General features: G+C 43.4%; 1 protein-coding gene across 8 annotated transcripts in view; it reads right to left on the bottom strand.

Annotated features, from left to right (window-relative positions):
• Window positions 1–5,834: 5,834 nt before the first annotated feature.
• The window catches only part of NUGGC (nuclear GTPase, germinal center associated), a 70,932-nt gene continuing 63,288 nt past the window's right edge, over window positions 5,835–13,478 (bottom strand). For all 8 annotated transcript variants that reach the window (XM_010370923.2, XM_030937698.1, XM_030937700.1 and 5 more), the window contains 2 exons: window positions 10,860–10,950; window positions 5,835–7,312 (listed from right to left, as the gene is read on the bottom strand). In XM_010370923.2, coding sequence (XP_010369225.1) covers window positions 7,167–7,312; window positions 10,860–10,950 — 237 coding nt within the window. In that variant the 3' untranslated portion in view covers window positions 5,835–7,166. The remainder of the gene's footprint in view (window positions 7,313–10,859; window positions 10,951–13,478) is intronic.

Here is a 13,478-nt window from a genome sequence, read left to right as displayed (position 1 = left end):
TGGTTTTCATCTCTGTCATTTCGTTTATGACCTTCTCTGCATTAATTATTCTAGCTATCAATTGTTCCACTCTTTATTCAAGATTTTTAATTTCTTTGCGCTGAGTATGTAATTCCTCCTTTAGCTCTGAGAAGGTTGATGGACTGAAGCCTTCTTCTCTCATCTTGTCAAAGTCATTCTCTGACCAGCTTTGATCCGTTGCTGGCGATGAGCTGCGCTCCTTTGCAGGGGGAGATGCGCTCTTATTTTTTGAATTTCCAGCTTTTCTGCCCTGCTTCTTCCCCATCTTTGTGGTTTTATCTGGCTCTGGTCTTTGATGATGGTGGTGTACTGATGGGGTTTTGGTATAGGTGTTCTTCCTGTTTGATAGTTTTCCTTCTAATAGTCAGGACCCTCAGCTGTAGGTCTGTTGGAGATTGCTTGAGGTCCACTCCAGACCCTGTTTGCCTGTATCAGCAGCAGAGGTTGCAGAAGATAGAATATTGCTGAACAGCGAGTGTACCTGATTCTTACTTTGGAAGCTTCCTCTCAGGGGTGTACTCCACCCTGTGAGGTGTGGGGTGCCAGACTGCCCCTAGTGGGGGATGTCTCCCAGTTAGGCTACTCAGGGGTCATGGACCCACTTGAGCAGGCAGTCTGTCTGTTCTCAGATCTCAACCTCCATGCTGGGAGATCCACTGCTCTCTTCAAAGCTGTCAGAGTCATTTGCATCTGGGCAGGTTTCTGCTGCTTTTTTTGTTGTTGTTGTTTAGCTGTGCCCTGTCCCCAGAGGTGGAGTCTACAGAGACAAGCAGGTTTCCTTGAGCTGCTGTGAGCTCCACCCAGTTCGAGCTTCCCAGCGGCTTTGTTTACCTACTTAAGCCTCAGCAATGGCGGGGGCCCCTCCCCCAGCCTCGCTGCTGCCTTGCGGTTAGATTGCAGACTGCTGTGCTAGCAATGAGGGAGGCTCCGTGGCTGTGGGACCCTCCCGGCCAGGAGTGGGTATAATCTCCTGGTGTGCCCGTTTGCTTAAAGCGCAGTATTGAGGTGGGAGTTACCCGATTTTCCAGGTGTTGTGTGTCTCAGTTCCCCTGGCCTGGAAAAGGGATTCCCTTCCCCCTTGCACTTCCCAGGTGAGGTGATGCCTCGCCCTGCTTCAGCTCTCGCTGGTCGGGCTGCAGCAGCTGACCAGCACCAATTGTCAGGCACTCCCTAGTGAGATGACCCCAGTACCTCAGTTGAAAATGCAGAAATCAACCGGTCTTCTGTGTTGCTCATGCTGGGAGTTGGAGACTGGAGCTGTTCCTATTCGGCCATCTTGCTCCACCTCTCCCAAGTCTTTAATATTCTTACTGAGTTTTTCTACTTGGTCTATCAGTTATCAAGAGGGAGTATTGAGATTTCCCACTATAATTGTGGATTTGGCTGTTTCTCCTTTGAGTTTCATTAGTTTTTGCTTTGTGCATTTTGAAACTTTGTTATTAGGTGCATAACTAGGATTATTATGTCCTCTTGATGAATTAACCACTTTATCACTATGCAATGATGATCTTCCTGATCATTAGTAATATTCCTTGCTCTGAAACTTACTAATATTGATATATAAACTCTGTCTTTAGATTATTATTTGCAAATATCTATCTTCCATCCTTTTACTTTTAACATATTTATGCCTTTATATTTAAAGTGGGTTTCCACTAGACAACATATACTGAGGGCTTCTTTTTTAAAAATCCAACTTGGTAACTACTGCCTTATTTACTTAGTGTTTTAGACCATTTACATTTAATGTGTTTATTTATATGATTGGGCTGAAATCTACTATCTGGCTATTTGTTTTCTATTTGTACCTTCTATCATTTTTTAATTTCCTATTCTTTTCTCTTTTCTTGGATTATTTGATCATTTTGAATATACATTTTATCTCTAAGTTGTTTGGTAGATATAACTCTCTTGTTTTTCTAATGGTGGCTCTAGGGTTTCTAGTATATATCTTTAGCTTATCACAGTTTCCCTTATACATTATATAGCTGTGTTTATTGTCTAAAAATCTTGCAACAACATACTTCCATTTCTCCCTTCTTGCCCTTTGTGCTTTTGTCACACATTTAAATTCTACATGTTATAAACTCCACAATGCATTGTTACTGGTTTTGTTTTAGACAATCTTTTAAATAGATTTGAGAAAAATAAGAAAAAGTATTTTATATTTGCCCACATATTTACTATTTTTGGTACTTGCTTTGGTATGTCTGAAAAGTCTATTTCACTTCATTTTTGAAAAATGTTTTTTGCTAGATGAACAGTTTTTTCCTTCAATTTTTAAAGAGGTTACTCCACTGACTTTTGGCTTACATTGTTTCTGAGGAAAAGTCTGCTGTCATTGTTTTTATTCCTTTGGATGTATTATCCACCACTGCCTTTGCAGCCTCCCCCTCAACCCCCCCTCCACACACCCAGCTGGTTTTAAGAGTTTCTCTTCACCACTGGTTTTCAGCAATTTGATTATGATGTGTCTTAGTGTAATTTTTCTTATTTTTCTTTTGCTTCAGAGTCATTGAGCATTTTGGATCTGTAGGTTCGTAATTTTTATCAAGTTTGGGAAAACCTCAGACATTATTCTCTTAAATATCTTTTCTTATATCCCCACCTCTTTACTGTTCTTCTGTGGTTCTAGTAACATATTTTAGGGGGCTTGATGTTTTATTGATGCACTGTTCATTTTTTTCCTCCTTGTGTTTCATTTTGGATAAGTTCTATTGCTCTGTCTTCAAGTTTACTTATCCTTTCTTCTACCCTACCTAGTCTGCTGTTAATCCCATATAGACACTGAGACTTTTTAAATCTCTCCAAGTTCTATTTGAGTCTTAAATTTCTTCCATTTCTCTTCTCAGCTGTGTTTATGCTTTATTCTATCTTCTTGAGCATCTGGAGTAAATTTCTTTCCACAATTTTAATAACCTTGTCTAGTAATTCTATCACCTGAGTTATTTCTGGGTCTCTTTCTATTGACTTTTCTCATCATTGTTCATATTTTCCTGCTTCTTCGTATGCCTGGAAGTTTTTGTTTTGATGCCATACATTGTCAGTTTTCCATTGTTGAGTGCTGGAATTTTTTATTCCTAAATGTTTTCATATTCTGTTCTGGGATGCAATTAAGTTACTTGGAAACAGTATGAATCTTCTGAAGTTTTTTGAAACCGTTATTAGGTGGCTGCATAACAGCCTTTCATCTAAGACTATTTTGTCCCCACTACTAAGGCAATACTCTTCTGATCGGTCTACTTGATGCCTCACGTGTAAGGTCTTCCACTATGGCTCATCTAGCTTGAACTGAGCTTTGGGAACTTTTCTGCCTGCTTCATTCCAGTGGTTCTTTCCTCATTTTTGATAGTTTCCTCACAGGCATATGCTAATCAGTACTCAGATAAAGAATCAAAGGAGACCCACTTCACTTCTCTGTAGCTCTGTCCAGCTCTCTTCTCCATGGTAATCTTCCCTGTGAATTCTAATCGCCTGACTCTTCAAACTCTGATGTCTGTCTGCTAAACTCAGGGACTCAGTTCCTTTGGGGCTTCCCTTCCCTATGCTGTGGCCTGGAAACTCAACCAAGGCATAAGATAGGGCATTGTAGGCGTCACCTTATCTCTCTCCCCTCTTTCAGGGATGACTGTGTTGTGCTATTTTCCCATATCTAAAAATTGTTATTTCATAATTTTCGTTTGTGTGTTGTTGTTGTTTAGCCAGAGGGTAAATCTGGTCCTGTTACTCCACCATGGCAGGAGGTGGAAGTCCTCTACATCCCTCTCGTGAATTATGAAAAGTGAACTATACAACCTGCAATAGAACGCTATGTGTTTAGAAGTTTAATATGAAAAGGAACCACTGAGACCTAACTACATGGCTAAATCCCTTTTTCTCCTACTTAGGCAAAAGATACTACAACCAAAAGAAAATAACTTAAAATCCTAGAATTTCAAAGAAGCAAAAGATGTTTTAATCATCCAGTTCATCTCTTTCCTTTTGCATATGAGGAAATAAAATCTCAGAGGTGTTAAGGAATTGCCATATTAGTATTGGTCAGAGCTGGGAACAGAAGCCAAGTTTCCCAACAGACAAACCACCAAACCATGTTATTTCCATTCTGCCCATAAACAATACTGACCATTTATCCAGTACTATTAAGTACAATATGTCCATATTTTGTAAGCATTATCCTAAACTTCCTGACAACCCTAGTACTATCAGGGTAGGTACTACCATTGTCACCATTTTACAGATAAATTACCTGAAGCTCAAGGGGTTTAAATGATTTGTCTAAGACAGCTAGCTGCTCTCCAAGTATGGCCCCTGAAACTCTTCTGTGGGGTCTGCTGGGTTAAACTATTTTTATAATAATACTAAGATGTTATTTGCCTTTTCTACTACGTTGACACTTGTACTAAAGGTGTAAAAGCAAAGGTGGGTAAAACCACTTGCACCTTGGCATGAACCAAAGCAGTGGCACCAAACTACATTCAAAACTCTTGTATTTTTCACCATCATGAACTTGCAGGGCTTTTAAAAAGCCAGTTGGAACTTTATAATGTTCTAAATTAAACAGTATGTTATTAATTGTATTAAGTATGGACATCTATGTAAAGCTGTCATTTTACTATTCTGTGGGACAAAATGGGAAATACACTGAAAGCACTTCTGCAAAGAAAAGTATTTCCTTGAGTGTTTGAGTTTCAGGATGAACTTGACACTTTTTTCTTGGAACATCATTTTTATTTGAAATAATGACTGACAAACTATGGTTCGTCGTATGCAGTTATATAGTAAACATTTCCCCAAAAATGAGGACAGTGAATCTATCACCTCAAAGAAAACAACTGACAATATTTGTCATCAATGATAAGATGAGCTTTCGGGGGGGAATGGAATTTTGTAAAACTTATATTTTTCACTGTGAGCTTGACAGCTTCCCAATACTTCAAGACTTTCCTGGTGAGATTGGTGAAGACACTAACAACATGATTTCATGGTATTATACAATAAAATGCACCAATATTTGGAATATCTGCTTAACTCAGTGAATAAATATTTTCAAGATGAACAATGCCTGATACCCCAAAATCATGCATTAGTAAAAAAATCATTCAAAGTACAAAATCAACCAATGCATTTTCATGTAATAGCATTTGAAAAATGTTCACTGATAATGCTTTCAGATTCCACACTGCAATTAACTGTTAAGAAACTGCCATCTGTCTTTGTAGAATCAAAAAATATCCCAAAATTACCTGAAAAAGCTATTAAAATACTTCCTTGTATTCCAACTGCATATCTGTGTGAGAGTGATTTTTTTTTTCATATACATCAACCAAAATGACATATTGTAACAGAGTGGATGAAGAAACTGATGTGAGAATCCAGCTGTGTTCTATTAAGCCAGGGAATAAAGAGATTTGCAAACGTGTAAAACCATGTTACTCTTCTCAGTACATTTTTTTTTTTTTTTTGGAAAATAGCTTTTTACATAACAATGTGTTATTTTTGTTAACATGTAATGGGTTTATTATTGTTACTTCTAAAAAAGTTAGTAAATAATTACTTATGTTTTCTCCTATTTAATTTTGAATAGTCAATATCAACAGACATAACCCACATAAACAAACGCTCCTCAGGGTCCTTTAAAAGTGAAGGGTCCTGAGATCAACATGTTTAGGAAGTGCTGGTCTTAGATAACACATCTGAGAGGTGCTGAAGCCGGGTCTATGTTCATCTGGCTCCCAAACCCATTTTGTTTCCAGGATACAATGTTGTCTGCCTCCTTACCCAAAGTCTCATCAGTATTAAAATGAAAAACAGAATTGGATTCCTAAAAGCTTTATTTTGCAATGTTTTCTATAATACTTAAGTTTTTCAATGTTCAGATATTTTTCTTCTTTGAAGGATGAATTTCTTTTTATGGCATGTTTTATATCTAGAAATGTTTATTCTATAATGTTTAAGTTTGTATGTGTGTGTGTGTGTGTATGTGTGTGTGTGTGTGTGTATTTTTTTTTTTTTTTTTGAGTCGTAGTCTCGCTCTGTCGTCCAGGCTGGAGTGCTGTGGCGCTACCTTGGCTTACTGCAACCTCCGCCTCCTGGGTTCAAGCAATTCTCCTGCCTCAGCTTCCCAAGTAGCTGGGACTACAGGCACATGCTACCAAGCCCAGCTAATTTTTTGTATTTTTAGTAGAAATGGAGTTTTACTATGTTAGCCAGGATGGTCTCATCTCCTGACCTCATGATCTGCCTGCCTCGGCCTCCCAAAGTGCTGGGATTATGGGAGTGAGCCACCGTGCCCAGCGATGTTTAGATATTTTTGAGGAAGCAAAAGTTTCTTGTCCTAAAGCTTTAGAATGCCATTAGGTATTGAAGATGACTCTTTTTGGGCTATAAAATAAAATGTAGTAAACATACTAGTTTTATATTGCATACAAAGTCCAAATAGTTGACAGCAGTCCTCTATTAGATTTCACAAAACAGAAAAAATTCTGAGCCAGGCACGATGGCTCATGCCTGCAATCCTAGCGCAAGAGACTGAGGTGGGAGAATCACTTGAGGCCAGGAGTTTGAGACCAGCCTGGGCAACAGAGCAAGACGCCATCTCCACAAAAAATTAAAAAATTACCTAGGTGTGGGCCGGGCATGGTGGCTCATGCCTGAAATCCCAGCACTTTGAGAGGCCAAGGCAGGTGGATCACGAGGTCAAAAGTTCAAGACCAGCCTGGCCAAGATGGTAAAACCCCGTCTCTACTAAAAATACAAAAATTAGCCAGGTGTGGTGGCGCACACCTGCAATCCCAGCTACTTGGGAGGCTGAGGCAGAGAACTGCTTGAACCTGAGAGGCAGAGGTTGCAGTGAGCCGAGATCACGCCACTGCACTCCAGCCTGTGCGACAGAGCAAGACTCTGTCTCAGAAAAAAAAAAAAAAGTACCAGGCTGGTGGCCTGTACCTGTAGCTCCAGTTGCTCTGGAGGCTGAGGCTGGAGGATTGCTTGAGCCCAGGAGTTCAAGGTTGCAGTGAGCTGTGATGGTGCCACTGCACTCCAGCCTGGGCAACAGAGGTAGACCCTGTCTCTTAAGAACAAAAACAGTAATTCTAATTCTCTGACTGTGGGCTTATTTTTCATCCATTGAGACTAAGCCCTAGGAGTTACAGTGATGTCCCAGGGGGGCCAGCCTTGCTGGGAGATGCCCTTAGGAGGAACTCTTGCATGCCCTTCCTCAGTCGTGCATTCTCCGCAACCTCCCTCAGGCTTCTGTGCAGCTTCTCCATCTCCTTGTATTCACTCCCGACATCTACAGGAGAGCAGAAAGCTCACATCAGGATTTGGCGTCCGTTGCAGAAACGTCTCCAAAAAGCAAATCCCCCAACAATCCTGTCACTTGTCCCAGAATATGGATCTGGTGTGGTGCTCACAGATCAGACATCAAAGCAGGTATTCCTCCTCTTACCAGAATGCTGTCTCAGCATGGGGTCACCCTCAAAAGAAATACAAACCTACCCACAAGAAAAACCCTGAGAAGTCACTGAGTCTGTATTAAGGCCTCACAGGCGTGTGATATACAAAGCACATTGCACAATAACACCTCCCCTAACTCCTCTCCAGGCGGCTCCCCCTCTTCCCCCCACCCCAATCCCTATCCTCCCAGCACAACCCATTCTCAGTGAATGTTCTCTCTCTGGCATCTCAGGTTTTCATCCCATGATCATGTTCTCACAATGGTTAGTTTTATGTGTCAACTTGTCCAGGTCACAGGGCCCAGATACCAGGTTAAATGTGAGTCTGGATGCCTCTGGGAGGGTGTTTTTGGATGAGATTTACATTTAACTCAGTAGACCTCAAGTAAAGCAAATGGCCCTCCCCAGTGAGGGTGGACCTCGAACAGCCAGCTGAAGGCATGCATGGAGCCAAAGGCCAGCCTCCCGCAAGCAGGAAGGGATGATCCAGTGACAGCCTTGGGCCTTTGAGATGGAATTTTGCTCTTGTCACCAAGCCTGCAGTGCAATGGCATGATCTTGAATCACTGTAACCTCCACCTCCCAGGCTCAAGTGCTTCTCTTGCCTCAGACTCCCAACTAGCTGGGATTACAGGTGCCCACTAGCTCACCTAGATAATTTTTTTTTTTTTTTTTTTTTTTTTTTTTTTGTATTTTTAGTAGAGACAGAGTTTCACCACGTTGGCCAGGCTGATCTTGAACTCCTGACCTCAAGTGACCCACCCACCTCAGCCTCCCAAAGTGTTGGGATTGCAGGCGTGAGCCACTGTGCCTGGCCAAGCCTTGGTTGGGCCTTTGTCTGCAACATCGGCTCTGCCTGGTTCTGCAGGGATGGCCTCTGGACGCGAACTGCCTCTCTTTCTGGAGTCTCTGTCCTGTGGGCCTCCCTGCATCAGATTTTGGGCTCACCAAGCCTCCACCATTGTGTGAGCCAACTTCTTAAAATAAATCTCTTCCTTCATCTATCCACACATCCTACTGGTTCTGTTTATCTGGAGGACGCTGACTAATGCAGTCCCCTTTGAAGGGACACTTCAGACTGAGCCCTGAATGCCTTTCTAATCCCCCCTGGCTTTCTGTACCCCAGAGGGTGACTCAGGCTGACTGGCCCTGAGCCTGGCCAGGGATGGGCCTCATGAGCAGAGGGGAGTTAGGACCCGGAGTCTTTTTGTTCTGTCCCATATCTGCAAGGCCTCCCTTCTCTCTGCTGCCTCTGAAATCAACCTAACCTTTGAGGTTTCCCCCAGGACCCAGCTTCACTGAAGTTTCCCTGTGTCCCAGCCCTGAATAACCACTCTGTCTCTGAACTTCAAGAATAACGATCTGAAGTCTGACTGGGTTCCCTCCCTCAGGGCTTTGCTTCAGTGTCACATTCCCAGGGAGACCTTCCTTTACCACCCTGTCTCCTAAACCAGCATCCCTTCTTCCCTTTCTCTGTTTCGCCTCCCTGCCTCATATCTCACTTATTAGTTTGCTTACTGCCTGCCTTCCACCACTGGGCTGTGAACTCCATGAGCGTGGGGACTCTTGCCTGTATTGGTCACCACTGTGTCCTCAGCACCCAGAACACTGCCTGGCACCCAGGAGATGATCAGAATTGTTTGCTGAGCGAATGCAAACTCCCCAGTCTAATGATGCACATTCTTACACATCTTGTCTTACCAACCAGGTAAGGCCCTGACAACAGGGACTGCCTTTTAGATTTCTGTATAAAGCATGCCCCCCACCCCCGACATGATGTATATTTGTTGTCAATGGTGAAGAGAAGGAAATAGGCTTAAATTATAGCAGGTGCAATTGACATCAAACTGAGGGAAGCACCTGGTCAAGGTTTCTGTGAGACCTGGTCAAGATCTCTGGCAAGCAGGAGTTCTTTAAAGAAGGCACATTGGAATGACTAGCATCTTAAAACTTAGATTTCTACAGAGGCCTGGACAGAAGGTCGTGAGAGTCCACTACATTATAGTGTGAGGGTGTTGTATCTCCTTCCCTGGAGTCCGTTAGGATCAGGTTAGAGGTCCATCTAACCAGCCATAAATGGGGCATAAAGATTCCCAGAGAGATGGAGAAGTGCAGAACAGATCTTTAGAAGTGGCCATTGTGGCTGTGACTTTGGGAACAGCTCTGTCTACTTTCACCCTGGCAAACTCAGTGGTATCAGACCTATTCATTTCAGCAGGCAACTATCAATGTGATAAAAAATATAAAAGGCACAAAATATACAGGGTGCAGAGCAAGGCTCCCACCCTCTCCTACCCTCCAGCCTTCCGGTTCCCCACCCTCTCCTACCCTCCAGCCTTCTGGTTCCCCACCCTCTCCTACCCTCTAGCCTTCCGGTTCCCCTCTTTAGAGGCAATGAGTACTGTCAGTGTTCTCTGTAGCCCATGAAGATTTTTATGCACATACAAACATATACATATGTATTTCCTTTTTTCACCCCCCACTCACAAATGGCAACATATCATGTACATTTACTCACTTTGCTGTTTTCCACTTTGTAATATATTTTGGAGATCATTTCATACCACTACCTATAAAGCTGCTTTATTTTTTCTAACAGTTGCACAGTCCTCCACTCGTTGTGTATTTAATTTAATTTAAGCAGTGCTTTACTTACAGATATTTGAGTTGTCCCCATTTTTGACATTAGAATGTTACCCTGAATAACCTTGTCTACATGCCACTCTCCTCCCATATAAGGATATCTGTAGGGTTGCTGCGCCAAATGATATGTGCATTTTAAATTTGGCTAGAAATTACTTACTTGCTTTTTCTACCAGTTTACCCTCTCCATGGGCTCCATCCGGGGGGCCTGATGGAGCCCATGGCCAGAAAGGGACATGGTTGCCTACACCAAGGTCCACAGCTGGGGCCACATCCCCAGGCTGCAGGTGGATTAAGAGAAGTCTTTCTCCACCATCACCAGACCATGAAGTTCTTCATAAGGAGGCATCAACTTAAAAGAAAGGCCTTATGGAGACGGCAGGGCAGAGCTGTGGATTTAAATTAGCCACTTTCCAGCTATGGGACCTTGGGGGCATTTCCTAATGTGAGTCTCTATTTCTGCCTCTGCAAAATGCAGCAACAACATCTATCCCTGGGAGCTAATGTGAGAATTCAGTGAAACCATGAGCACAAAGCTTGAGTATAATGCCTGCTCTCAGCTGGGTGCTGGGCAAAGGGTGGGGCTGTCGTTATCGTTATCATCATCATCACCATCATCATCATCTCCATTCCTTGCCCTGCTAATTCTTCCTAACTTAATACCTTTAAATTCAAGAAGGAGCAACCACAGCCAGGGCTGTCTGCACAATCACCCTGCATGCAAAGCTTTGGCATATTTACCTGCGAGCTCCTTGTAGAGGCCATCCCCCTGGGACAAAGCAAGGGTTAGCATGGTGGCGATGCTGCCCTTCACCTTCTCCACGATCCCAGTCTACGTGACAAGGACATTCAGTACGTTAGGATGGTGCAGCCCAAGGAAAAGTGGATCTTACAAAAGGGACCCCACCCAATCCCCCAGCCATAGAAGGTACAGACTGGAGTTGTCAAAGTAAGGCTTTGCAACCCAGTTGCAAAATGGTGAAACACTTTCGAGGACATCAAATGGCCCAGGAGGCAGCAAGACAACATTTCTGTGGGCTCCCATCTGTATAGTATCTCCCTCCTTGCCTACAGACTTGTGGGGAACTGAAGCTCTGGTGCCAGCTGATCAAATCAGGAGCTAGTGGGGAAGCATGAAGGCATGGGGGAGAGAACGGCAATCGCAGAGACGGGAAAAGAGGGAAAGAGCCGGTCGCTCTCCCGCTGTCCTCTCCTCCATGCATCTGCTCACTAGGGAGATGTCTACTGCACACTTGCTCTGTGCCACTCACCTTACTGTACATGTCTGATTCTTCCCAACTGCCTCAGAACTGTCTTCTTGCTACTCTTAGTCCTCTCATCAACTAAAGCTCCTTTCTTCCCTCTTCTGTTTCTTGTCTTCCTTTGAAAAAATGTCAGGCTCCTTCCTCTAGCCTGGCAGAGTCTAGTTTTGAAGTTGGATCTCCTATGCTTTTTCTTTAACATTCTAGATTCCAGATCAAGAGCCCTAAGTGTACATCTCAGCTCTAGGCATGGGCCTGGAACCTATGACTCAAGGCCTCTAGGTTCCCACTTCCTTTAAGATCAGGGAATGACAGATTCACAGCTCCTAAACCAGGAGAAGCAGTCACCTCACGCTAGAGTGAAAATGAAGCAGTAAGCCACATTACTGATCAATATATCAGAGACTAATCTGTATATTCAACAAAATACGATTCCATTGTTTAATTTACAGGACTATTGCAAAGAGGTAATTTTAAAAAAACAGTAAATCTTCAAACATTATGTATAAAAAGAAATTTCTTCCACTGTATTGAACTAAAATATTTTAAACAATTAAAAGTTAACTGGCATTCTGAAAAAAAAATCACAGAATGGCAACACTATGGTCTTGCCCAGTTTTAACTTCCTATGTTTCTGTAATTTCAGATACATTTGTACATGGTCAATACACACATTTTTTAAGCGACATTGTTTCCTGGATGTCTTAAGATCCAGTGTCTACGTACGCAACGGGGAAACGGGAACTGGCTTTGTGGAGTTCGGCCAAGTTCTTGTCCATGAATTTGTAGACTGTGATAACATGTTAAAGGATTGAAACTAAACTGCTGCTGGTGAACAAGATGCCTCTTAGCCTACTCCAAGGGAAATTATATGCATTGAAGTGTAAAGAAGAATATTTTCCAAAACTGCAGTAGTGGTGGAGGAGAGGAGATTGGGCAGAAACAGGTTGGAGATGTTTCAAGAAGGCTGGTTCCAAGGTGGATCGAGACAGAAATGGGCCAGCTTCCTTGAGGGCTTGGGAGACAGGATCAGCCAGCCTGGGTTGAGGCAGAAAACGTGGAGCCTCACATGGCCAGGGAGGAAGCCCACAGTGGCATGGACGTCAAGGATCTCTACTACTTGGGGGAGAGGGGGTGGCAAGCCATGAGGCCCAGAGCAGAGGCAAGATGGTCCAGGTAGGCTTGGCAGAAGCATTTAGGTCCAAGGAAACCATCAGGAACTGTCTTTGGGGGTAGATAAAATTAAAGCTGAATGTGTGCTGGGTACCATAACTGACTGGCCTTGAGTAGTGTGTCAATATTTACTTATTGACTTTTTTTTTTTTTTTTTTTTTTTTTTTTGAGACGGAGTCTCACTCTGTCGCCCAGGCTGGAGTGCAGTGGCCGGATCTCAGCTCACTGCAAGCTCCGCCTCCCGGGTTTACGTCATTCTCCTGCCTCAGCCTCCCAAGTAGCTGGGACTACAGGCACCCACCACCTCGCCCGGCTAGTTTTTTTTGTATTTTTTTAGTAGAGACGGGGTTTCACCATGTTAGCCAGGATGGTCTCGATCTCCTGACCTCATGATCCACCTGCCTCGGCCTCCCAAAGTGCTGGGATTACAGGCTTGAGCCACCGCGCCTGGCCTACTTATTGACATTTTATGTAGACAAGACATTTCCCTATTTAAACAATCTGTTTTGAGATCATGCTATTGTTGGACGTGCTGGAGCCAGGCTTCCTTATCCCAAATCCAGCTGTGCATCTCCCTGGCTGTGTGGCTGATTGATACAACTCTCGCTGCTGGAATTTTCTTCTCTATAAAATGGGAATAATGATAGTACCTACCTCACAGACTTGCTGGGGATTAAATGAGTGAACTTAGTCTGTAAATAGCTGAGCAGATATCTAGCTATTACAGTCGCTGTGCTACTGGTGACTCAGGAAAGAGGAGGGGCGCAAGAGAGTGCTGGAAGAGCTGCAGCTCTCAGGTCAAAGCCCCAGAAAGCATCTGTTCCATTTGGGCCCAAACGCCTACTACGTCTTCCACCTTCTGCGCCCACTTCCTGTCCTCTCCCAGGGCCTCTCGGGGTCTAGGATCTAGGCTGTGGGTGTAGAG

The sequence above is a fragment of the Rhinopithecus roxellana genome, chromosome 9 (assembly GCF_007565055.1).
Source record: "Rhinopithecus roxellana isolate Shanxi Qingling chromosome 9, ASM756505v1, whole genome shotgun sequence".
Classification (NCBI taxonomy): Eukaryota; Metazoa; Chordata; class Mammalia; order Primates; family Cercopithecidae; genus Rhinopithecus; species Rhinopithecus roxellana.
The sequence above is the reverse complement of the archived record's forward strand: the minus strand, read 5'-3'. Positions and strand labels throughout refer to the sequence as shown.